Below are 27,186 nucleotides of genomic sequence, written 5' to 3'. Positions count from 1 at the left end.
AATACAACCCTCAGTGTATTTAAGAGTCTCTTATGGTTTGCCTCTCTCCCTCTCTGTAACTTTTTTCCCCCTTCTCCTCCCCCCTGGTCTTCTGGTAAGTTTCTCAGGCTCCACACAGGAGTGAAAACATATGGTATCTGTCTTTCTCTGACTGACTTATTTCACTTAGCATAATACCCTCCAGTTCCATCCATTGCTGCAAATGGCCAGATTTCATTCTTTCTCATTGCCAAGTAGTATTCCGTTGTGTATATAAACCACAATTTCTTTATTCATCAGTTGACGGACATTTAGGCTCTTTCCATCATTTGTCTATTGTTGAAAGTGCTGCTATAAACATTGGGGTACAAGTGCCCCTATGCATCAGCACTCCTGTACCCCTTGGGTACATTCCTAGCAGTGCTATTGCTGGGTCATAGGGTAGATCTCTTTTTAATTTTCTGAGGAACCTCCACACTGTTTTCCAGAGCGGCTGCACCAGTTTGCATGCCCACCAACAGTGCAAGAGGGTTCCCGTTTTTCCACATCCTCGCCAGCATCCATAGTCTCCTGATTTGTTCATTTTAGCCACTCTGACTGGCGTGAGGTGATATCTCAGTGTGGTTTTGATTTGTACTTCCCTGACGAGGAGTGACGTTGAGCATCATTTCATGTGTCTGTTGGCCATCTGGATGTCTTCTTTGGAAAAGTGAACTATTTGTTATTTAACCTTAAAATTTCCAGCTCTCCTGTACTCTCTCACTATGGATCTCATACTTCCTAGTTTATCTCACTCCTTTTGAAGATATTTATATTTTCTGCTGATTCCATCTCCCACTTCTGTATATTTATAGATTCACAGAATGTGCGTGAAATTATAGCCAAAAAATGAGGTACAAAATATTAGATCCAATAGCAAAAAAAGAGAAGTTACAAATTAGTGGATCCATCCAGCCATTGGATGAAATAGTCATGTTGATATTATTTAGATTAATATGCCCCGCACGTAAGAGGGACTTTGAAAAAAATGAATTCTCCTTATTTCACCTAAGTTAAGTTTCTTTTTGAGGATGTTAAATAGAATTCTAGTCAGAGCATCTTACATAGGAGAAAATCAATACGTAAAGTCTCAATCCCAATACAAAGCGTTCTGGTTAATGTTATGCAGATTGCCAGAATGCCATAATACTGACTAAGCCTTTACTTTCAAAACAAGTGTCCTCAGATTTGCTCATCACTGCAACTTTTCCTACTGTTCATTCTCAGAGCTGCAGCCCTCAGTATACGGCAATTTATATAAACGCTGCGAATTGCCATTTCTACATTTAAAAAACCAAGCACTTTTATTACAGCTTACTGTGACGTTTTTGTGTCTGTGTGTGTGTGTGTGTTTTCTCTTTGGCGGTAGGAATTTTGCTGGAACGGTTGAATGTCTGTTAATGTACAACTATCTATTGTGTGTATACAAATTGCAGCAAAATTACAAATACCCTCTCCAGGTTAGAAGGAATGGCTCTCTGATGTTACACGTGAGTGGATATTTGCAATGTAACCTTGCAGGCACGCATGGGAAATTTACCAACCTACCTTCCCATTGTACACAGACACGTAAAAAACCATTTCTTTTCCATTTTAAGTGGTGACGAGGAAAAATAATAGCCATTCGTATGCACATGTACACTTTTTCAGTGTTATAATTTTTTTACATATTATAAATTATTTCCCTATTCTGAAAGATCTAAAGGTACAATCATAAAATGCTACATGATAATAATAGTCACAATTCCAAGTAACCACAGTGCTCCAGCCGAGCTCTGTTTGTCCCCGTTCCCTCATTCATGTATTCATTTGGCAAATTTCCCCGGGCATGTGGTCTGGGCCGAGCACCGTGCCAGGCTCCGAGGGCGCAGTGGAGAGTAGGCAGATATATCCCCTGAACTTAAGAAGCTTTTACCTTTTGTCCGGGAGACCAATAGCGAAAATGTAAACTAATAAATGACCAAGATCTTGGAGAATCTAAGCATTCGGAAGGAAATAAAGGAAGGGACTTGGTAGGGTGGTCTACAAAGCCCTCTTTGAAGAGGGAACCTTGCAGAGCTAAAGGAAGACCAGGGACTTGCAAGACAGAGAGAGCCTGAGGGAAAGCCCACCAGGCCGCAGGACAGCAAGCCCAAAGCCTCCCGGGACAGAAATGTCTCTTTGAATTGGAGTCAGAGGTCAGCGTGACTGGAGCTGAATGAAGAGAGGAAGCACGGTTTGAGGTGAAGCCAGGAAGACAGACAGGGGCTGAATCACGGAGACCTTGCAGAACACTGAAAGGAGCTAGATTTTATTCTCAGTACAGAAGGAAGCCACCGAAGGGGCGTCAGTAGAGGACGGGCAATCAGATTTAGAGTTTTAAAACATCACTCTATGCGAACGTGTTCTCTCAACCCCCATACCTTATCCCTCAAAGGATGCTCGGCCGTAAACATTTCACTAAAGAGGAAAAGTGTCACGTAGGCAACAAGTTGCCCAAGCCCAGAGTTGACCTTTACCGTCCTCAATCCCTGCTCTGGGCCTAGCAGTATATGCTTGACCTGCTCCCTTAAACCACCTCCTTCCCCACGAGTCATGGCACAGCGTTGACCTCCTCACTTCTAACATCATTGTTGTCAAGGACGAACTGCATCAACCACAGCATCGTGTTTATTGTCTATGTTCTCGTGGGCGAGTTTTATTAACCCCTCCCTAGCTACGCATTTTGGTACGTGTTCTCACTGCAATACATTCACTTCACCAGATAGGGTTTCGCTCCCCTCGACCGATAGCTCTTGCCCTTGCTACTTTGCAGCCAAAGTCAAAAGCCCACCCAGGGCTGCCCAAGACCTGCACAAGCCTTGGTGCTGAGAGCAGAAAGATGAACACAGATCAAAGTGAAATATGTCACCGTACTTGAAAAGCTTGAAGACTGTATTCTAAAGTTGGCTGCTTCTTATGGAACATAATCAAAAATAGAAACAGCCCGTTAACGCTGGCTCCACCTATGAAAACGGAGTCCTAGGATGAGCAACGTTCCTCCCAATTACTATGTTCCAGCTTAAATATACTATATACCTTCTAATCCGGCATATTAATTATCGTGACTCTGGGCCTGAATAAAATTGACATCTACCAAAAATAAAAACACTCAGTCATAGTAAATAAATATTCTAGCCTTCATACTTCAGAATGATAACACGGACACATCGTCAGCAAGATACTGAATCTTTTCCAATCATAACACAAATACAAAAGGCGTCTTGCTGTCGAGGAGCTTCTGTGTGTCACATAGGAGGCCAGGCATTTTCCAGGTGTTCCTACTCCTCCTTCTCCTAACAACCTACAAGATAATATTTAGCCCATTTTCTAGATGGTCTCTAGGCAGAGAGATTAAATGATCCGCCCACAGAGACGAGAGGCTGGCAGGGGCAGACCGTCCTCAATCGCTTCGCCGTCTCGTTGGAAGGCTTCTAGGCTTTTTCTATCCTGAGTGATTGTCAAATATCTGTGCCTCTAGAACTACAACCTCTTGTCATCCCCCAAGAAAACTGTATGCCAGCCCTTACGTAGTAGACAGCTGAGAGCAAAGCTGCAATGACTTGACTGAGGTGGGGTGGTGGTACAAGGTTTAAAAGGCTGCCGACTCCCACCGCCCCCCCTAACCCGCACCCCAGGGACTGGCCAGAGACCCTCAGGGGAATCTAGGGCCCACAGAGTGTTTGGGAAGCTTCGCTCCATATCAGGCTTTTCCAGCTGTCCCTTCACTTGCTTCACCTGGTCCCATGGACAGGTGACGGACCCAGCCGGGGGCGACTCTGCCGTGCAAGAACCCTGGGATCGAAGGCGTGAACGGGAGCACAGAGTGTTGCAAAAACGACACCGGTCAGACCCTGGAATAACTTATGCCATTTTGGGCTCTATAATTTAAAGGAGGGGAAACTGAAGACATTTCCGACGAAAAAGTCATAAACGTGACTGAAAGGTAAAGGGGCAGAAGGCAGTAGCTGAGAAGAGAGCATTGGAAATTCCTAAGCCGGAGAAACAAAGACGCAGGCCTGTCCAAGCCCGTGACGGGCATTAGACCCAGGACTCTGATTACCTGTGCCCCCATTTTCTGTGACTCTAGAACGAGAAACAGACAGCATTTCAGACTGGAGGAATTCGATCTGAGCAAGGCCTTACTAAACTCGAACGGGCTGGGCACATAATTTCTTTTAAAGGCAGGAAGCAAAGGTTTATAAATGAGGATGGGAGAAGAGGTCTAAGGCATGGGGCATCACGGAAAATCTATTCAGGGTTCTTTAAAGTGCCTCCAGCCTCACACTGAGAGAGCGGGCGGTCCTCAGAGGGCAGCAAAGTCCACAAGGCCCGGGCGCAAGTAGGTGTGGGTTCAGATTCCAGGCTTCCCACTTCTGACTTCCGATCTTCATGCACGTTGCTCGGCTACTTCTCAATTTACTCACCTGCTAAGCGGAGAAGACAGACAGCAGGACCTACATCACAGGGCTTCCCTGTTTATATAGAAACACTGTATAAATGCCATGATTCAGAAGCCTGAACACAAGAAGCGCTGAATAAATACCAGCCATTTATTGTTATTATTATTATTATTATTATTGTCAATTTTATTTTCCATGTATTGGTAGGTGTGCAGAGTTTGTGTGTGATAGAAAATTCAGCTGCGTCAGATTTTCAATTTGTCTGCAACGCTGCTTTGACATAAAGGAATTTTAATTTTTTTTTTTTTTTTTTTTTTTTTGAGAGAGAGAGAGAAAAAGGCAGAGTGCGCTTGGGGGAGGGCAGAGAGAAAGGGAGACACAGAATCTGAAATAGGCTCGAGGCTCTGAGCTGTCAGCACAGAGCCTGACGCGGGCCTTGAACTCATAAGCTGTGAGATTATGACCCGAGCTGAAGTCGGACGCTTAGCTGACTGAGTCGCCCAGGCGCCCCTACATAAGGGAATTTTAAAAGTGACCTTAAAATAAGAAAAATTTGCTTCATGGAGACATCCTTTTATAAATATAAGAAATGATGGAGATATTTTAAAAGCCCATCTACCCAGCTTTCCTAATTGAAATGGTCTTTATGAGCTGTTAGTCAGGGGAGACTAATAGTTTGACGAGCAATAATATATACGATTATGAAGGCTAGAGCTCCCTGGTTTGAACATGCCATTTAAGGTCATTTTGAGTTGGGCCATTAAGTAAAGCTTAAGGGTATATAGATTTTCCATAGACTTGGGAATTCCTAGACCTGGGTCTAAATTATTATGTTGAAAATAATGTCTAACTTTAAAGCAATGGAACTAGTTTCATTTTACCACCTAGACCAGAATTTATATTCCCAAAATGAGTGTTGCATTCAAAGTAGTCACTCTGGGAGGCTACAAACTTCTTTTATTATTGCTCCCAGAATTCAAAAGATTTTTGAAACTGGTCTTTCAGAACTGCAGTCAAGAAAAGTGTATGAGCCACGTTAGAAAATCAATCTTGTTACATTGTTTTCACACCTCATTCTTTTCCCCAAACATCACCCAGATCTAACCCACAGACTTGGCTTCGAGTGACTATTAGCTGTTTCCAAAAATCAAATTCCCCATCAAAAGACAAAGAGTTGTCTGAGGATATGTAAAACAGGGTCCCACTGGCTCTGAAGAGAATTCCAGTAGGGAAATTCCCAAATATTCCAAGTAAGAGCGGCATTGTTTGGGATATGCATACAGCTTCTTAGAAATGCCAGCCTGGAAGGAGACAACATTTGAATGAATGTGTTCTCTGGTATGTTAAATAACAGTAATCTGAGTCATGACTTTAAGGCCACACATCAGATAGGAGATTTCGTTTCTACCTTGTACAGCGGACAATGGAAGCTTTTTATAAAAATATAGAGTGGAGGACAACATTGAATCAAATTAGGACAGTTCTCTGTTGCCATGACCAATAATAGTAAAGAGCCACAACACTCAGTTCAACAGAAGGGTAATAAATTCACAAGGAATGATTTCTTTTGTTTGAAATAACTTCTAGAATTCATGCCATGGAGAGCTATTGAGACAAACGCTGGGTCTGAGTTTGACAATGGGATGGATTATTTTATGACTGTTAACATAAAATTTGCAGCTCTGTAAGCCCAGATCGTGATTTAAAGATAATAAAATCTCATGCTTCAGGGTGTAAGTTAATCACCTGCAAGGACCAGGAAGAATTTTCCTTTCAAAAGTAACAATGCACAATTGAGTAGGTGCATAAATCCTGTTTAATTTCCAGTGCATCAAGTATTGGTCAGTGCTGAAAACAAGAATCAAATTAGATGGACTATTAATCTGATTTGGTTCAACAACTCCTATATTGTTGCTTCCACTGAGTTTTATGTCTTGTGTTTATACTTTGCTATTTTAAATAACAATTGCTTTGTCAGTTTCTCGTTTCTATAACACTTATCATCCCAGAATGGGGGCATTTATACACTGTGCAGTATTATCTACTTTGTACAAAATAAATGAAATTGAAACTATCTCAGGAATCAACAACGTGGTTAATAAGAAGTATCTTAAGGTTTATAGAGTTGTATCCCTTGTGGAAGATTCTACTGAGAAGACCCAAAAGGTCTCTGTTCTCACACACACACACACACACACACACACACACACACACACACTCATTTTGCTGATGGAAAACATCTTTCAGAATCAGTGGTCTAAAATCAAAGAAGGAATAGAACTTACTCAGAAATTAAGAGCAAAAACATGTTCCTCTCATGAAAGTGTCAGATTTAAGGGTTGATTTTCAGTTGTGTATACAGTGGTAAAATCACATTTGCCAGGTGACCTACCCAAACCACCTACCGCTAAAGAAAAGTGGTTAGTGTGTTTGAAAACGGAAGCAAATTTAAGTTATTTAGTTTGTATGGGAAAACAGTTCGGATTTATGAATGGTAGGTATAGAGCCCTTTATAAACAATCTAACTGATTTGCAAAATTGTAGCCTTGCTCTCTCAGTTTAATTAGAAGAAAATGACAGAGTAGATTCAATTTATGATTTCTTCGTCTTCCCATTTAATCAGATTATGAATTCATGGCACTTGGCTATGGGAAACGAACTTATTCTACCACCTATCTTCCAAAGCAGTAAAAGAGCTCTGTAATTAATAGACACTTTGTTGTATTCGTCTGAATAACAGTTAATCAGAAGTAAAGGGGCCCCTGGGTGGCTCAGTCGGTTGAGCGTCCAACTTCAGCTCAAGTCACGATCTTGTGGTTCGTGAGTTCAAGCCCCACGTCGGGGCTCTGTGCTGACAGCTCAGAGCCTGGAGCCTCCTTCGCGTTCTGTGTCTCCATCTCTCTCTGCCCCTACCCTGCTCTCTCTCTCTCTCTCTCTCTCTCTCTCTCAAAATGAATAAACTTAAAAAAAATTTAAGGGCAGGGTACATAACCAAAGGACAGGGGTTATAATTTCTCGTCACTTCAAGAAGGGTATGGTTCAGGCTGACAGCAGAGAAGAGAGCGGAAAAGACCGATCTGATCTTCTGGGGGTCAGAGATGCTTTTCTTGGTGATGCAGGACATTGTCCTAAAGAGGGAATACAGGCAGAGAGCCTCTACTGGAGCGCCTATCATGCATAGGCACGTGGCTACACATCAGACACTAGACGCATTATCTATCTTCTCACATTCGACAATTCAGAAAGCAGAGGTAAAACAGAACTGCTCAAAATTCTTCCTCCCTCCATATTAAAAATTACGTTTCAAGTGTTGCCTGGCTCATCCTTTTGGGGAACCTGTCTCGTTTGTTTGCCCAGAGAGAGAGTCCTTCTAGGGATGAAAAGCACTATTTCAAAATAGGTTTAGCATTGCTGATCTTTACATGCCTGAGTGTGGAGAAGATAAATGACAAATAAATGGCTGGGGAGACAAAATGTTGTGTTTAATTACCATGAGAAGCCAGTCTTCACGAGGTTGGCAAAAAGTGTCTCCAATTAGGTTGGACTCTATGTACCAAGGGCTGTAGATCGTCCTCTCTGAATCTGTCTTTCTGTCATCTCTCTAGATGGTGGACCACATGCTGTTATTCGAAAGGCTGAGGGGCAGCGCCTGTGTGGCTCAGTCCGTTAAGTCTCCGACTCTTGATTTCAGTTCAGGTCATGATCTCACGGTTTGCGGGATCGACCCGCGTTGGGCTTGCGCCGACAGCGCAGAGCCTGCTTGGGATTCTCTCTCTCCCTCTGTCTCTGCCCCTAGCCACCCGCCCCCCAAAATAAATAAATAAACTTCTTAAGAGAAGGTGCAATTCAGGAGAATTTGGTTCATTGTTTATTTTGTTTTTCCTATTGAAGAAAACCAGTACATTCTGTAGCTCTTCTGGGCTGTAATTAGAAAGCTACCAGCTTTCTAATTTATTCTAGAAATTGTGTCACTATCCTTAACCTAGAATGTGAAACTCACCATGCACATCGTGTTCCAGGAAACATGAAACTATGGATTAGTGTAATATAATATACCTGGATTATGTAATTCAAGTAAGCGTTTTGAGGCAACAAAAATTAGTTTAAATTTCAGGCAAGAAGTGACTATTTAAATTGAAATGTAGTTCTATTTGCCATTTTAAATACGTGTGTGTAATTTATTCGTTCCTCTGAACCAGTGTTTTCCATTGAAGACTATTCTCATGAAATGACCCACTGAGAAAAGAAGGTTTCTGTGGCTCTCAGTTGGAGATTCACAACATACATTAGCATTCTGAAGGCTCTGAGAAGGCACACACTCGTTCCCTTATTGATCATGGAACCTTGTCTGTTTGGTTTTTTTTTTTAAGTTTTTTTTTTTTAAGTTTATTTCATTTTGAGAGAGACAGAGACAGTGCAAGTGGGGGAGGGGGAGAGAGAGAGGGAGAGAGAGAATCCCAAGCAGCTCGGCACCTTCTGTGCAGAGCCGGACCACGGTAGCATTTTTCTTCCCCAGCTGGTTTTACTTTTCCCCATTTGTTTTACCAGCCTCTTCCTCTCGGCAAAAGTAGGAGGTAGGTTTGCCCAAGAGGAGACGCTTCAGGGTTAATTCTTGATTCTTTTCAGCTCCCACCGATAGGTCTAGTTTTTAAGTCAATGAAAAGATTATTAGGGAATGGCTTTATGAAGGTATAAAAAAATTAGGGCAAAATTACATTAATTTATAATGGAGTCAAAAATTTCTAAGAGAGATTATTTTTATCCAGTTCATTAAGGGGGACAATTCATCACAAACTTCTTTTAAAAATCAAGATGAGTTCTATGGTTACTTAGAAGCTATATTAATGTGGCTTTATATGACTTCAGAAAGGTATTTTAGAACTCCTTTTCCCGTTTTCATTTCCATCAACCAGCTTTGTTTTCTTTGTGCAAATATCTAGGCCAAGGCTTCTTAAGAATATAAAAGAGAAAAATAAAAAAATGAAACATACAATCAATGGAAGAAGTCCAGAACTGAATTACTTTCAAAGTGAGCTCTGCTCATATTTTCTATTAGGGCACTGATGACATCCATCCTGCCCCTCATCTTTCTCTTTGTTTGCATGATGAGAAAAGTCACCAACTTAGAGCTTGCATTTAGGCAAAGGAAAAAAAAAATGTCACCGGAGATTGTTTTAGATTCCACAAAGAGGAAGATTAAGCTCAGTCTTGCATAAATCACATTACAAATTGGATTAAGAGTCAAGAATAGTAACAGGTGTTGGGGCACCTGGGTAGTTCAGTCGGCTGTGCATCCAACTTTGGCTCAGGGCATGATCTCGCGGTGCACAAGTTCAAGCCCCACCCAGGGCTCACTGCTGTCAGCACAGAGCCCACTTTGGGTCCTCTGTCCCCCTCTCTCTGCCCCTGCCCTGCTTGCGCTCCGTCTCAAAAATAAATACACGTTAAAAAGAATTTTTTTTCAAGAATAGTAACAGGTGTTGATTCACGTGGAAGTTCCCGAATGCACTCACAGAGCGTCTTGCTAATGGAAATCGACGCCCCGCGTACCCGTCTCTGAACTCCGCTCTTGTCTGTTTCCTCCACAGAGCTACAGTGAACCTGTTGACGTCAAGACCTCTCAACCTCCTCAGCTGATCAACTCAAAGCCGTCAGTGTTCCATGGGCCCGGCCAGGCCCACTCAGCTCTGTACCTAAGTTCCCACTACCACCAACAACCAGGAATGAATCCTCACCTAACTGCCATGCATCCCAGTCTCCCAAGGAGCATAGCCCCCAAGCCGAATAGCCAAATGCCAGTGACTGTCTCTATAGCAAACATGGCCGTGTCCCCCCCTCCTCCCCTCCAGATCAGTCCACCTCTTCACCAGCATCTCACCATGCAGCCGCCCCAGCCACTCACCATGCAGCAGCCCCTTGGGAACCAGCTCCCCATGCAGGCCCTACACTCACCGACCATGCAGCAGGTAGGTGCCCACACCCTGGACTCCCCTTGTTCCGAAGTGCTGGGGGGTGGGGGTCTGTCCGTGCAGCGAAAGGGGTAGGGGGGCCTGTGTGTTCCGTTCTGTTGAATGGAGAGAAAATGGAAGGTATTCGACCAATTTCTGAAAAATATAACTTACGGGCGGTGACTTTGGGCAGCATTACATGATCACAACAATGGATCGTGGCTTCTTTCCATGATCACCCCCCGGCTTCCGACCACGTCTCTAGAAATCGCACTTCTAATCACCCTCCTTGTTTTCTGCTCCTTGAGTAAAGTACGTTTATAATTTTGAGATGCCAAGCACTGTTAAAGATTTCTTGGGGACTGAGGAATCTACCTTTAAAAAAAATTGTTTGGAAAGTCTCGATGGGTATGCCTGCTGAGGCCAACGAATGCTGCAAAACGAAATCAGACCCACCGTTTTTCGATATTCGGAAATATCAAATTGGCACAGCCTTAAAAGTACGAAGAAATGAAAGTTTCAACCAGTGTTTTATTTAAAAATGGGTATGTGGCTGCTGCATAAATCAGAAAACACAGGAAGTTTGAAAGCCTCTCTGCCTACTCCCCCAATTATTGAACCCGCTTGTGTGCAATCTTAGCTTGACTTTTCTTTGAAATCAAGTGTGCCTCTAGGATTTGGTGTTATTGGAAAATTTTAAGATGAGGATCAAATGGTACAAATGAAACTAAATATAAAGCATTCAAGAATCCTGAAAACTTGCTTTGAAAATACAGACCAAGGTAAAAACTACAAATCACATCAAATTCAGCTAGCACTTTTATAAGCCAATGACTCTATTATAGTTTCCAAAGCAATAACTAATTATGTGAACTCAGGCTTCTTATAGAATTGATATCTGGAATTGATATCTATAGAATTGATTCCTCTGTGGAATTGGAGTCTACAGTCAGACCAGAGTAGGGTGGAGAGGAGACAGAAAGAAGAATCAAATATATGTAGCCCCAAATTTATTTTTATTATTATGATTATATATTCGGATTCCTGAGAGCTGACAATAGCAAACCTTAATATATTGCCTTAATTTATCCTTAATTTCAGAAAATTTATAGTGCAGGAACTAGCATTATCTTCATTTTATAAGCAAGGAAACTCAAGCTTGGCAGAGTTAAGTAATATGCCCATAATGTTGGTCCTAGAATTCAAACCCGGTTCTGTTCAGAAATCACAGTCCAGATTCTTTTTTTTTTTTTAATTTTTTTTTTTTTAACGTTCATTTATTTTTGAGACAGAGAGAGAGAGAGAGCATGAATGGGGGAGGGTCAGAGAAAGAGGGAGACAGAATCGGAAATAGACTCCAGGCTCTGAGCTGTCAGCACAGAGCCCGACGCGGGGCTCAAACCCATGGACCGCGAGATCATGACCTGAGCCGAAGTCGGATGCTTAACCGACTGAGCCACCCAGGCGCCCCACAGCCCAGATTCTTAAATGCTAGGCCTGCTGCCTCTCACTCTTAATCATTCTTTTTTTTTTTTAATGTTTTCATTTTAATTTATTTTTGAGAGAGAGAGAGCATGAGAGGGGAGAGATTGGCGGGAGGGGGGGTGCGGGGAGGGAAACAGAAGATGCAAAGCGGGGCTCTGTCCTGACAGCAGGGGGCCCGATGCAGGGCTGGAACTCACAAACTGCGAGATCATGACCTGAGCCAAAGTCAGAAGCTCAACTGACTGAGCCATCCAGGCACGCCTCACTCTTAATCATTCTTATAGACTATTACCAGTTTTGTATTAGAAAGCCTGTGTCTCCTAAGAATTTGGAGAGTCTTTAAATTCTAGTTCGTTCTCAGATTAAAATGGCAATAGCAAATGGACTCACCTCTTGACTGAAGTCTTCCCTGAGCCCTACGCCAAAGATATTGAGAAAGCTCTGATGGTTTATTACCCATGTTCAAGAATCTAGTCGTTGATTCACTAGGGAAGAAGACTGGGGAAAAGCCAACTCCTACCATCATACTTGTCCACAGTGGTGTCTGTGACTGGCAAGTGACATTCATAAGGTCAAATTTCCACCCTTTCTATCAGTCATCACTCACAATAGAAGGGCTACTCTTGGGTGCCCTTGCATTTTAATGAGCCAGTGGCGTTTGCATAAAGAATGAATGGTTTGAGGAACACGACCTTGCGTCCTTGGGTCGACTCCTGCCAAAGGTGCTGCCTGGCTGAGGGCTCACGTTCTGCTCATGATGCTCTACCGCAGGTCAGTTTCTTCTCGGAGAAAAAGAGAGAGAGAAAGCACAGTCCCCTCCACCAAGGTGAGGGCTACAGCTCTGTTTAGAGAGGACACCCTTTTTTCTGATTTACCCACTCAGATGGTTCCTTTTTGCATTCATACAAACACCTCGGATGAGCTAGCTGTGATCCTGAGTAGTTTTCAAACATTTCAGAATTACATAAGGGCCCCATGTGAAAACTCAGGAGATTTGTCTTTCTACATGGAATCAGAACTGGATAGGAAAAAATAGAACAGATTACATTGGACATGTTATTCATCAATCTTTAAGTCAGTTCTATTAGTGTATCTCAAAAAGTGTTCTTACTGAGATGGGAGGACCTGATTTCAATTTACATTCATAATAGAAGACACAATGGCATGCACCCAAAACGGAGAGTAAATAGCCAAAAGACTACAGTGACTAAAATGCCTTTTATCAATGACTCGATCATGGTGGGTGAAATAAAACAATTGTTGAATGGGCAGGTGAACAAATGAGCAATTAAAAAAAAAAAAAGAGTAACGGAAGGGTTTAAATATTAGGAGAAATTATAGGTTAGTTTGTAGAATCTCGGTTCTTTGGAAGTTTGGGGTTTTTTTATTTCATTGATTCAAAAAAGATTAATGGAACCCCTAACCCGTGCCAGGCACTGTCTAGCCTTTGGAAATTGAATGATAAATGAGGACAGGTAATGAGGCCTCGGTCCCCCACGCAGCTGACATCAGAGTTGGGGGGCGGTTGTGGTGTGTTGGTGGTAATAAGATCCTGCGGGGGGAGAAAAACTGAACTGGAATTCAAGCTGCGGGCTGGGTAGAGAAATAGCAGAGCCTTCGGCTGCAGTGGGTACGGGAGGCCCCTATGGAGGGCTCACACGGCCATGAAGGGAGAAGAGAAAGCAGCCTTTCTGAATCAGAAGGTGGAAAGTGGAGGTGGGACAACCAGCAGAGGGCAGAAGCAGGGAACAGAGGCTCTGAGGCTCGAGCTGGAAGGACCCGCCTGGGGAGGAGCGCGGCTGGTCCAGGACACTGGAAGGAGGCCAGTGGGGAGCACGGTGAATGAGGGAGAGGCATGGGGGGCTGAGGTCAGAGTCACAGGCAGGTCAACGGAATAGGATCTTCAGGGTAGGGAGACCAGCAGCCCCAACAACTCGATACTCCCAAAATCAGGATCAAAAAGTCTGTCACCCTTGATGTCACTCAATTTATTACCATCACAACAGTCTGTCAAGGCCAGTGTTCAAGTTCTCAAAGTTGGTCTTTAGCCTGTAGTTGTAGAACCAGGTTGGGGATGAAACTCAACCTGTCCGATTCACCATCCAAACTACCTGTATCCTGAAGAGACTTGCTTCCTGGGTGTGGGGGCCATGTTCACATACTCAAATGTGAAAAGAAAAAAAAAAGAAAAAGAGAGAAAGAGAAAGCAAGTTAATGGCTACCGTATTTTTAATATAATCTCGTATTTCAGTATTACTTTACCTATTTCACTCTCCTTCTGAAAATGAATATATCCTACAAAACCAATCACATAGTCCACCAGGAAAAATAGTTTCATTTTTTTTCCCTAGAACAATGTTTTATACACCAAGCCCATGGACCTGCTTTTTTTCTTTTTTTTTTTTTGGTCCAGTTTTCTTCCTTTATTTTTTTTTTTTTCCTGTTCACTGTATTGTCGAATGAGGTCACGAGAAAAAAAATCATTAATATCTGTCAACTTCCTTTATAACCTTAAGAAAAAATCTTTGTATGATATCACACAGACAGATTTTCAATTTCCTCGTGTAATAAACAGCTGCTTTAGGATTTGGGTGTAATTTAAAGGTTTAAAAAAAAAATCACATTGAGATTGATGAATAAATCAGTTGTGAAGACAAAAACATTGATGCCTGTTGAAAATACCTCTCCAGACAGGCAGGAAATGAAATTAGTTCCCAGTAAAGTGTGGATATGAGGATCACTGTTCGGTTGTGCTACAGGCTTTTTAGGACTTGCTTTGGTAGAACAACAAAACCACTAGGGCTACAGAAATCTAATTAAAGAGCAAATGTCCCTTCTGACATCAAATCAATCTTTATCACGTTTTCTATTTTTATTTCAATCTGGCACCAGAAAATGAAATTTACAATTCCAGGCATGCTACAAAACAGTTGGTGATTTTTCTCTTGAGCATTAACATGCAAAATATTCAGCCTTGTTTAATTAGGCCGCTAAGCAAACATTTTCCCAAAATGTGTAGCATCATTGTTGTCTCATATTTACATCAATAGTAAAAACATACTTAGCTCTAGGTTCAACTTCAGCATCTCTCTCTATAGTGTTCAGAAGAATGTTTCATTTTCCAAATCGAAAGCAAGTAAAAGAATGTTACTCCAGGCTCTGCCTGTATTTTTCTTGATCCTTGCTTGTTTTGATATTACTGATCTTCTTAAATTGAGGCATGCAAGTTGGCTGACTTTGAAATCTTTGAACTTCGTAGATAACACCTAATTTGGGTTTTATAACCTGAAGTTACCCATTTAATCTTAAACTAATAGCCCGAGGAGTAGCGTTCTCCTCATATTCTCTCACCCAACCTTGAAGAACCATTCTCATTGGATGGGAATAAAGCAGTGGTGATTTCTGTTGTTGATTGTGTTGGCTTAGGTGGAAGGCAGTTGGCTTGTTTCTGTGTTTTGCTCTCTCGTTATGTTTCCATACCTTCAACTAACTCGAGATATTTCCAACTGCTCTTTTTTTGACACCTGTTTACTTTTAGGTTATGTTTTATCGGTTGTGCCAAAATCCAGTATGGAGAACTTTACATTCAAATGATAGGAAAGCCCCTGGCGTTTACACATTTATACACCCCCGTGCCTTCCCGATGGTGGCCTGTGTTAAATTTTATTTACTGGAAAAGATGATTTACTGAGCCACTACTACAGATTGGCCCTGAGAATATCCAGTAAGCAGGGAAAACACCCTCTGATCTCAAGTCCCCATGGGCAGAGCCCTTATGACAGGGGCTAAAATGGAAGTCAACACAAGGCTCCTCTCTCTAGGAGCTTTGTCCTGCTGTTTGCCCCGTATCATACTAGACACTAAGGAAAGAAGTCAAGAAAGCTGGACGGTCACCGCCGTAAAGACAAGATTATATGACCATAATGCAGTGAATACATTTAATCAAAGCCAGTGGGACTCCTCATGTGAGAGATACAGCACTGTCTGGACAAAGAAAGGAAATCAGCCTGGAAAGGACTGGAGACACAAACATCCAGTTATACCTCTTAACTTTTCACCTTCCTATTTTAGAAAATGTTGATAGCTTTGAGCTGCAGGTGGTGTCTGCACAAACATACTTATTGCCCACAAACCAGTTGTTAAATGAGAAAATACTCTGTTCCTTTTAGTCCCCGTGAGGTCGAGTAGTCAGGCTGGCTGAATTCTCTGCTTTTTAATGGTGTGCCTCTAATCATCCAAAGGTTTGTCTTTCATCTACGGCTGTGCTGGGAGTTGGTGTGGACATTGGCTTGAAGTCTTTATCATTGGAATGGAAAATAGATTAGTATCTTAAAACCAAAATGGAGAATTGAAGACATTTGATAATAGGTACTTGGAGTGTTTACCCGAGACACTGAAACATGAATCAAGGTCTAAGGAAATATCCTTAGTTAAAAATCAATCCTCTGATCATTCTGCTGTTTAAAAAAAAAAAAAAAAAAAAAAAAAAAAAAAACAGTAAAAACTCAATATTATGCCTTCCAAAGCTCCCTGCAAGTAAATAGGGAGTGATTCATTTTTAAATCTCTTGATTTTTCAGTGGTTAAAAACCATGCATGATATCTGCAGCAGAAAGAGACAACCACGAGATTAATTAAGTTGCTTTTTTGGTCATTTCCAGCAAAGCTTGCTTATGCTGCTCTTGAATTCACCAGATAAGCTAAAAATAAATCTTAGTGTATAATGCTTTTTGTTTACCAGATATAGCTATATGCTTCAGACAGTCTGTCCTTGAATTTTTAATAGCTTCGCAAGGATTAAAAGTCAACACTTCACCATACCAGTGTATTAAGAAGAATCTTCCTGAAGTCGATTATTATTTGGCAGCTAATAGACTTTTCAATTAAAAAATATTTGCTCCGTCCTATACTTTTCCTTCTCTGTGTTTTCCATGGCAAGTTGCTTTGAATCTCTTTCCTCATATTAGTCCAACAACTGTTAAAAAGCTTTGGTTGAAATTTTTTAGCTGAGGAAGAAGCACAAATAAAAGAAGAAGCAGATGGTCCCTTTGTGACTGAATGAAGAAAACGGGTTTTGAGAACAATATGTGAATAGGTGTAGTCTAATAAAACACTCAGCCACCTGCTGCCTGAATCCTTCAAAAGAGATTCTGTTGCATATTCTGGGGATTAACTATTAATGTATCCTTAGGTTTGATAGAAAACATAAACCGAGGGACCCTTTTGCTTTGTGTTGATTGAGTCGGCTTCCCCATATTTTAAATTGTTCCTCAATTCAATTTATCTGCTCAAGAGTGTAATTAAAGGTTTTCTAACACGTGGTTAAATGAAGGAAAGGTAAGAAGAATAGGGTTGTGGGCACTTCTTTTCTACCTTTGTTTTAATTTTTCTGGGCCCTCTGGATACGTTTGCCCTTGCAAAGACACCAGCAAGAAGGCACTAGTGTGTTTGCAAACAATGGATAAATATTTACGGCCTCCTCTTCTTAACAAGGCACTTTGATCCTTATTTGTGGACTTGCTTTCCCTTTCAGGGATTTACTCTTCAACCCGACTATCAGACTATAATCAATCCTACATCCACAGCTGCACAAGTGGTCACCCAAGCAATGGAGTACGTGCGTTCTGGGTGCAGAAACCCTCCCGCCCAGCCGGTGGACTGGAATAACGACTACTGCAGTAGTGGGTAAGTGGCGGGTCATCGCCACCTGCTGGTGGACAGCTCTCATAGCATGCTTGGTGTCCCTTGCTCCCGAGTAGAGGGCAAGAGCCATCTTTCTTCTTCCCGCTTTCTAAAAGATGATGTGGCTCTCTTCCACTCTAACCAGATCATCTTTTAGAAAGCGGGAAGAAGAAAGATGGCTTAAAAACTGCGATCCCTGTTCCATTTAACTGTATACTTTCCCGGGGCCCACCCCCATCCCTCATGCTAGAACAAACAGACGAACCTCCCCCACGGTCGCCCGTAGCACTAGCCTTCCAACAAGACACGGCGTGTCTGTTTTCTCTTCGCACAGGGGCATGCAGAGGGACAAAGCGCTGTACCTCACCTGAAAGTCTGAACACCTCTTCTTTCCACTGAGGAATTCAGGGAAGTCTCTTCACCGTGGATTGCTTTGTACAGTCAAGGCAGTTCTCCATTTTATTAGAAAATCCAAGTTGCTAAGCACTTAGGACCATTTGAGCTTGTGGGTCACCCACTCTGGAAGAAATAGTCATGCTTCTTTCTTATTTTTTTAATCCCTTATGGACATTGTTTTTCTTCTTCCCTGAAGGAAATTTGGACCATTCAGATTTTATGTTGGTTTTTTGCTGTGAAGTGCTACGCTATAGTAACTGCCTTAGCAACTGTAGATGTCTCGGGTAAAAAGTCCTGGATTTTCCATTGGTTTTCATAATGGGTGTTTATATGAAACTACTAAAGACTTTTTAAATGGCTTGATGTAGCAATCATAGCAAGTTTGTAAATAGCATCTATGTCACACTCTCCTAGAGTATAAAATGTGAATGTTTTTGTAGCTAAATTGTACTTTGAAACTGGCTCCTTCCAGTTGATTAATTTCACAATAGGGGTTAAATTGGCAAACATTCATATTTTTACTTCATTTTTAAAACAACTAATAGTTCTATATTTTCAAAATATTTGAAAAAAAAAAAAAACGTATTCCCAAATGATTTTAATTTAAAAACAAATTGGCTTTGTCTCATTGACCAGACAGAAAGAAACTAGTGTTAAGGGAAGCGCAAACACGTTTATTTTGTACTGCAGAAAAATTGCTTTTTTGTATCACTTTTTGTGTAATGGTTAGTAAATGTCATTTAAGTCCTTTTATGTATAAAACTGCCAAATGCTTACCTGGTATTTTATTAGATGCAGAAACAGATTGGAAACAGCTAAATTATAACCTTTACATATGGCTCTGTATTATTGTTTCTTCATACTGTGTCTGTATTTAATCTTTTTTTATGGAACCTGTTGCGCCTATTTATGAAATAATAAATATAGGTGTTTGTAAGTAAATTTGTTAGTATTCGAAAGAGGTTTCTTTGATGTTTTAACTTTTGCTGGCAAAAAAAAAATTCACGCTTGGTGTGAATACTTTATTATTTAGTTTTTACAGTGACATGAATAAAAGCAAACCTACTTTTCATTTTAGCAGCAAATTAAAGTCACCAATCCTTATTTCTACATTTCTTTGGTTGATGCAAACAGAAAAACTGATATTTAAGAACTCTCTTTCTTCGTACGCTGTAACAGAGAATTGCCCCAAACGTCACACAAACTCCAAGACTAAACAGATGGGTTCTGTCTCCGAAAAGGGTTGCTTCTTGGTTCTCAGCTGGTTTTAGTCAATTCTGTAAATGCCCCTCCTCCAAAAAAAAAAAAAAAAACAACAAAACACCTGAAGTCCAATCAACTAAAATTCCTCAACCTGCATGCTTTTCACAAGATCCAGAAAACACTTAGGAATTAACGCAAGGATGGGAGGAAGGACGGGGGAAGCATACTGTCAGGAATATGTCTACAAATGAAAGGTGAGTAACCAGAAAGCAAAAAAGAAAAGGAAAGCATTCCAAATTTGAAAGCTATTGCTAGAAATGGAGACGCTTGTTGTCTGTCCTGCCTCCCCAAGCTACTTCTGTTTCCTGAATTCCTGAGTCTTCCCAGAGAATTCTGAGGGTACTAGAGATTTGCTAGGGAACCAAAAGCACTGAGAATCTGGCTGAAGGTTGGCAGAGCTTTTGCATCAAAAAGAGCTAGCCAATCACTCCCCGACGGGGGATTGCTTTAAGAAAGCTAGTCTGGTTGGAAATCAGGAGGATGGCTGGTGCGTCTTTCATGGAATGTGTGAAATTAACTTAGCACCTTAACTAAATACAAATAGATGCATTGTGTAACCCAGTCAGAATGAAAAAGCCAAAAGGTATGCTTGCTTTGGAATGATTTTAGGCATTGTACAACCTTGAATCACTTGAGCATGTAATAACTAATAAATAATGCAGATCCAATGTGATTATTAAAATGACTGTAGCTGAGAGCTCTAATTTTCCTGTCTTGAAACTGTATAAGGACTCATGTGATTAAGTTCACAGTTTATTGTTTGTCTGCTTAGTATTTTAGAAATATACCAGCACTACTAATTACCTAATGTCTTTTATTTATTATATTATGATAAAGTAAAATTTTCACTTGCATTGTCTAAACCGAGAAGGTGATTACCGGGATGAGAACCACCACCTTTTGACTTCGTCAGGCAGTCTGTACAGAGCAGTACAATGTTGTTTACAACTTTTCTAGAGCAGGTGTGCAACCAGGGTAGAGAGAGTGTTAAAACTCAATACCAAAAAAAAAAAAAAAAAAAAGGGAAAAAAATGTAAATAAAATACATCATAAATAAAAATTATGACCATGAGTGACCGTATTCTATCTGGATATCCATCAGTCTCTAAAGGACACCCAGTCAGATGACAAATCCCAAGAAAAATTTCATGGCAGGAGTGACGAGGCACAGTAGGGATTAACGACTGCCGGGCCACAGATGTTCTTTCCGGAAGCACTGAGAATGCCCTCTCATCCACCTGAGCTCTTGTACTGTCAGGTGTTGCTTGAGAAACCTCCACCTCTCTGGGTGGCTCAGTCGATTAAGCGGTTGAGCATCCGACTTCGGCTCGGTTCACGATGAGCTCATGGTTCGTGAGTTCGAGCCCTGCATCCGGCTGTCTGCTGTCAGTGCAAAGCTGGCTTCAGATTCTCTGTTCCCCTCTCTCTCTCTGTCCCTTCCCCGCTCGTGTGCTCTCTCTCTCAAAAATAAACTTAAAAAAAAAAGAAAAGAAACCTCTACGTCTAAGGAAGCCGGCATTCAGCCTGGGCACAACATCTTGTAGCTTGTGACTCAAAGGGACAGTGATGGTATACACCGAGTCCCCGCCATGGCGCTTCGCAGGGTTCCTGGACCTCGAAGAAAGTCATTCTGGGAAATTCACTGCTACTGAACCCGTAGTATCTTTACCAAAATACCAAAGTCAAAATTATAACGAATTAGAAAAGAAAAAACAAAGTGCCCCGGTGGTTAAGAGAGGGTTAACCTGTGTCTGTAGCATACACAGGAAAGAATCCTTCAAAATCCTAATTCCCGGGGCGCCTGGGTGGCTCAGTCGGTTAAGCCTCCGACTTCAGCTCAGGTCACGATCTCGCGGTCCGTGAGTTCGAGCCCCGCGTCGGGCTCTGTGCTGACTGCTCGGAGCCTGGAGCCTGTTTCAGATTCTGTGTCTCCCTCTCTGCCCCTCCCCCATTCATGCTCTGTCTCTCTCTGTCTCAAAAATAAATAAACATTAAAAATTTAAAAAAAAATCCCAATTCCCATGTCCAGTGGACAATGGAAAACTGGTCAGCTAATGACTTCAAATTAGGGAACAGGCTACGAATGAAAGTTGGTCTCTGTGATTGTTTTCACCTGTTGCTTAAAGGGACCAAACCCATTGGAAAAAGGACACGAGCGTCCACGGGGAGCCTTGGCTGCAGGGAACAGTGTGTCCTGGCTGGATTCATTACTGGGATTTTTTTTTTAATTTATAAATTCAAAATTAAAAATCAGCACATCAGCAGCCGGTCTCCTTCTTCCCATGGAGCTTTCACCTTTTGCCAAAGAGTTGCCCTACTCACTCGAAAAGACAAATTGATTGAGTCGTGTGACATTGTCAATATTTGACCCTTTACCTCTAAAAACTAGCAATTGCGAATGGTTCGACCCAATGTGTTTCAGACCTGAAGATGATGGGGTTGGGGCTACAAAATTAGATACAATGTCACACGAAATCAGCAGTTCTTTACAAAGTCCTAGGGGCAGGTACGCAGAGAAGTAATCACTTACGTGTGTTTACAAAGTGCCCTACTTCAGAGCAGTCACAGCTACATTAAATTAAGAATGTTTTCAATTACCAGATCCCAGTAAATCCCAATAAACATCCTCAAAGTTTTTGTTACACACGGATGTTCTTTTAATGTTTATTTGTGGAAAGGGAATTAGGTTTTCGCTTTGTCGTTTCGTTCACATTTCTCGTTTTAAGGTAACAACAGAAACACAGAAATTCATCTCTTTTGCTGGTGACTGAACATTGAAGCAAGGGCAAGGCAAGATACAGAATTTACATCATAAGTGTAACCCCCAAATGCTTATTGTACTGAGTCACCTGATGGGTGAATTCATGAGTCAGTCACCCCACAGTACAAGCTTCTCCTTGTTTTCCTACAATAGAGTAATCTCCTAACTTCCAAAGCAACTTGGAATGCCATAGCACATAGTAGGTGCACAATAAATGCAATGGCATGTGGAGAGATGAGTGAAACATCGCAGATTATCCTCAACAGGAGTTGTGTGATGTTTACTTGATGATTTAAGAGCTCTTTAAATATAGAAGGGCATGAGATATTGCAGACAAGCATTAGGAGTGATGAAGAATGGAAAATTTTCATGAAGAAATCTAAGCTTACAAAGAGAAAGAATTTCAAAGTGAGTTGTGCTATTTTTTGCGGGGGGGGGGGTCTACATTATCAAGCAAGAGTTTCTAGTTGCAAAAGTGAAAGAAGACACACTAGTCACGTCGAAAAAAACAGAAGCAAAGGAGAAAAAAGGTGCTGGACAAGGAGGAGTGTGGAATGCAGGGGAGAAGTTTCAGGAGACGGGGTATGGAATGCTAAATTAGAACATCGAGGCACAGTATGATGAACTTTCTTTTTCTGATTGCCAAGTGCTAGTATGACTTGATGAAATAAGGAAAGGACCGTATTTCCTGGACTCTGCCTAAATTGTGCCAGGCTAAGAAGAAATGGCCCTAGCTTTTTTAAGACTCTCAAGAGAAGACATGGAACCAGGCACCATCAAGGATCAGCCTTCCCCAACCAAAAGGTTTCCAAATCCTTACCCAAGACTGTTGCTTCGAGAAGGGGCATGGGGTGCGGGTGGGCGTAGGGGGGCTTCCTGGCATCATCACTCTCAAGAGAGGAAGGAGGGAGGGAGAGTCTCCCCGAACCAACATGCACACACTTCGCGATACACGTGCATACAGAGACACTAGACTTTGCCTTCCCATCTCTGACTTAGTCAACATGTTCCCATGTGGACCCAGGAACAGATAACACTGCTACCTGTCAACTGCAGAGCTAAGGAGCTCTTGTTCTGGGGCCGGGAGTTCTTGTTCTGGGGCCGGGAGACAACAGACGACGACAACGGTCGTGTTAACGGTTCCTCACTGGCCACAGTGGTGCCTCATTAAAGGAGCCCACCAGCCTGAATCCTATGACTGTCATGATTTCACATTTTATTAACGGCTTGCTAGCGAAGACACCCGAAAAGGAAATTTCATTCACACTGACCTGAGGCCAGGGAAAAAAACCAAAAAACAAAAAACACAGTGACTGAAAAATAAAGTGGAAAGACTTCTCATTCTACCAAAAGAGAAGAAGAAGAAGAAGAAGAAGAAGAAGAAGAAGAAGAAGAAGAAATCCTTCTAAAGAAAGACTACAACCCAAACTACAGTATTTTCAAGGCCGCAGAGTCCCTGTTTGACAATCGTGTGTTTACAACGAGCCTAAGCATAATTGCTCTGATGGGCTGTCAGGGAAAAGATTAATTTGGCAAAGATTAGTATTGACTCGCTGTTTATTAAGGCTTTTAAACAGCTGTATCTGGCAGCATTCCTGTAAGTGCCTGTCATATCTGAAAATCAGCCTCACACCCTGGTGCTCGCCAGCTGTTACTAAACAATCTTCTACCACTTTGAATGTCTTTCTCTAGGCCAAACAGCAAGAGCAAACTATTGCCAAATTAGCCCTTTTCTCCTCCTGTCACTTTTTTTTTTTTTTTTTTCCTGTCTGAGGTGGGGGTGGGGAGCTTCTGAACGCTGAAATGTCAGCTCGTGGCCGATGGCTTGGCTGATAAGAGCTGCCGGAAGTCAGTAGGTGGTTTGGGTGCAAGATGAATCCACTCCCCACATGGAGAGTGGTAGCGCTGTGAGTCACCTCACGCAGACAACAAAACCACAGCCTGCAACTGTTACAAGGCAAAAGGTTTTAAAGACAGTTAGAAAGGGGGCGGCCAGAGGTTCGGGGCCCTCAGATTTCCAGAACGAATGCTTGGTCTCCTCAGGCCGGCGCTTGCCCAAATCCGGAGCGGAGCCCGCCCGGGGGGGACCCTCGGGGAAAGTTCGGGAGCTGCCTTTGGTCTTTAGCATGGGGACTGAGGTTGCTCCCTAGCACTCCGAAAGTGCTAGGAGGTGCTAAGAGGACCAGTCACTTGGTAAAACATGCACCTCGCGTTTTGATTCAGTGGAAACCTGTAGAGTAAGACGGGTTCGGATGTTTTGAAGTCTGGAAAAAATAAAGGGGGGGGGGCAGATGGAGTTTTGCACTGGAATAAGACCTAGCAGTTTCAAATCCAAGTACAGTCATAAAGGCAGTGGAAAGAATGACATTCCAATGTAGTTAAACGTCAGGCTATAAAGGCCCCAGTGTTATGGGGAAAGTCACATTAGTCTTTCCAAAAGGACTGCTTTTCCGAGGATTAATCTCAACCTGTTTGAGTTGCATCAGACTGAAATAAGCTGTCAGAGCAGCTGCAAAAGAATATTGTCATCTCTTCACCCACGCTGGCACTTTCTGTTACTCTGCGTGCAGTGGGGGGAGGGGAGGGAGTTGGCCTCCGGGGCCGGGTTTTCTGGATGGGCATTGAAAGCAGGTGTTTGTCAACGTCTAACCTCCGGGTAACATTGTTTTGAAGTCCCGGCCGTGGATGCAGTCTGATGCTTGACGCGGGAACTGGGATCACACCCCGTGGAACTGGAAGGCGTAGACAAATGAACCGTACTGCTCAGCCCCGAGAGTAGGCCCTTCCTCCTCAGGCAGCCACGGTTCCTCCTTCTTTCCGTGCACCATGATGGTGGGTGAAAGGCTGAGGAGACATACTACTGATGCAGCACTTCCAGTGGGAGAAATGAAGTGACTCGCTATGGAGAGCAAGAGGCAAGATACGCGTTTCACTGAGCCCCACCGAACCCCTCTGAGCTGGGCTCCCTGCTGAGAGCTTTCATTCCTGGTCCCGCCCAGGCGAGGGACAAAGGAAAATCCAGAGCGCGGAAGCTACTGAAAAATTAATCTCTGACCGTAAGTCACCGAGCATTGCAAATCCTGAAATAGGCCTAGACTCGTGTGGCCATCTTCCAGGGCAAGAGCTCCCGCTGTAGGAGGCCTGCCCGCTCTGAGAAACGAGGCCACATGTCAGATTGTGCAGAAATGCACGCTCTCGACTTGATTGGGTGGTGCCTTAAACCTTACATAAAAGGAGCGTCCCCATTGCTGGAGTCAAAGCACACCCGTTGCTAGTTAAGTTAAACTGAGCGAATACAGCGTCAGCCATTTATTCCAAAAAATGAATATTAGTAGAATTCAAGAGACTCCAGGGTGGGGTGGGGAGGGGATCACTTCGGTGTATTCTTAATCATGCTTTGCGGGACAGCATTTGGCAAACGTGTTCTTCGTAGCTTCTTTTTGGTTCGGTTGCCACTCACTGGCCTGTAACTCTTTGATTATTCACACGAGTAAACGGAGCACGGGAGGTGAAGGAATAAACTCCTTGGAGGGCTCACTGTGCTTACACAAGAACCAAAGAGAACAATGAATGAAGGGAAGCCATGCCCTTGGCGCGTGGTTCATGGATAAAAGTCCTTCCAGGAACTTAGCATTATGGGTATGAGGGTCAAACCCGTAGAAATTGTAGCATAGGAAAGCAGCTGGCCCCGAGAATCATTAAGTCTGTCTTTGATCTGGTTCCATCCAGTCTCCCAAGCCTGAGGAAACTGGTTGGAATACCTCTCTCCATAAACTGTAACCAACTCTGTGGAGTATTTTGTATCTTGCTCTGTGTGTGTGTGTGTGTGTGTGTGTGTGTGTGTGTGTTTATCAAGGTAGACCCACAGAAACCTAAATCTGGTCTTGGTTAGAGTTTCGTACAAGAAGAAAAAAGAGTGGCAGATCTAAATGAAACTGCAATTTCCGGGTAGTATTACAAAATACACATATCTACAAAACCATTCTAGCTGTTGAGTTGGGTCACTTTTAACACCTGGTTTCAAGATGTGGTTTCAGCAGACCAACATAACAGAAGTGACAGTCCTTTACAACGCCGAGGTCCCTTGGAGTAGCTCTAGATTAGGTTTTCTTCTCTCTTTCTCTCTCTCTCTCTCCCCCTCTCTCTCTTCTCTCTCTTCTCCCGGGGAAAGAAGCTGCTACTTTATATAACCTATCAGTTTCTCTAAATGATTCTGGCCTTGCGTTCCCAGCACAATCACCTTCAGCACACGGACAGCTGGGGGAGCCAGATTGCCCGCAGCCAGCACGAGTTGGTGTCATTGTCACTTTGCTGATCACTTTGTTAATTCTCAGATAAATGGAGAGAAACTCCATTTTCTTCTCTCCCCCTCTTCTTTCTAACATAGTGCAGAGCAATCAGAAGTCTCCGAGGACTTTTCTATATGACTTCCCATTTCACACCACAGATGGTTTAGATAAAAACTATTAGTTTCATTTATTCCAACAGCTTCATTTCACCAAAACGAGCGTACTTTTAGCATTTTGCCTAAAGGTTTGCTCCCCCCATTTTTTGTAGATGTAAAGGAGTTTGGCTGATGCCTCGGGCTTGTATCAGCACCTTTCCTGCCGCCCCCCCCATCCCCCACAGCTTTTGGACTGGAGCAAAGTCGAGGAGTCCTCTAAGACACAATTTACTTTTTTAAAAAGTGGTGTTACGATGCGTTCACAGATGTGATCTTGTCTTACAACCCTCGACTGTTTGCATTTTTCCGTGAGGTTAGTTGTGATCTTTTCCATTGGAGCACAGCGACTGTAATATACATGCCTGCCTAACCGGGATGCCAGCTCTTTGTCTCGGTCTTATCATGATGGCATTGCTCTGGAGAATATTTTCATTTGCACACCACCCTGAAAAAAAGAACGCTTCAGAATACATATTCAAAGAGAGGACCTACCAACAAACAAGTTCAAAACTTTACCCACTTTTGGTTGTTGCACAGAGTAGATGGCGGATGTTATCTTACGTTCAGTTCCTGGGCCAAGACAAGAATTTTTTAAAAAATTGTCTGTTATTACTTTAGGATTAAAATGGCTGGCAGGTGGAAATATATATATATAATGTGATATGTAATACATGATATGTGATATATGATTATATACATCCATCTGCCATTTTGAACCTTAAATAACAACACATTTTTTAATTCTTGTCTTAAAAGTATTGGGGCGCCT

General features: G+C 42.4%; 1 protein-coding gene across 3 annotated transcripts in view; it reads left to right on the top strand.

Annotated features, from left to right (window-relative positions):
• TOX (thymocyte selection associated high mobility group box) overlaps positions 1–20,173 on the top strand; it is a 305,466-nt gene extending 285,293 nt beyond the window's left edge. For all 3 annotated transcript variants that reach the window (XM_007084817.3, XM_042973510.1, XM_015538751.2), the window contains exons 7-9: positions 10,028–10,405; positions 17,405–17,556; positions 17,888–20,173. In XM_007084817.3, the coding sequence (XP_007084879.2) occupies positions 10,028–10,405; positions 17,405–17,556; positions 17,888–17,924 (567 nt within the window). In that variant the 3' untranslated portion in view covers positions 17,925–20,173. The remainder of the gene's footprint in view (positions 1–10,027; positions 10,406–17,404; positions 17,557–17,887) is intronic.
• The last annotated feature ends 7,013 nt before the right edge of the window (positions 20,174–27,186 follow it).

This window comes from Panthera tigris, chromosome F2 (genome assembly GCF_018350195.1).
Source record: "Panthera tigris isolate Pti1 chromosome F2, P.tigris_Pti1_mat1.1, whole genome shotgun sequence".
Taxonomy (NCBI): domain Eukaryota; kingdom Metazoa; phylum Chordata; class Mammalia; order Carnivora; family Felidae; genus Panthera; species Panthera tigris.
Note: the sequence above shows the minus strand (reverse complement) of the source record. Positions and strands in the feature narration are given on the sequence as shown.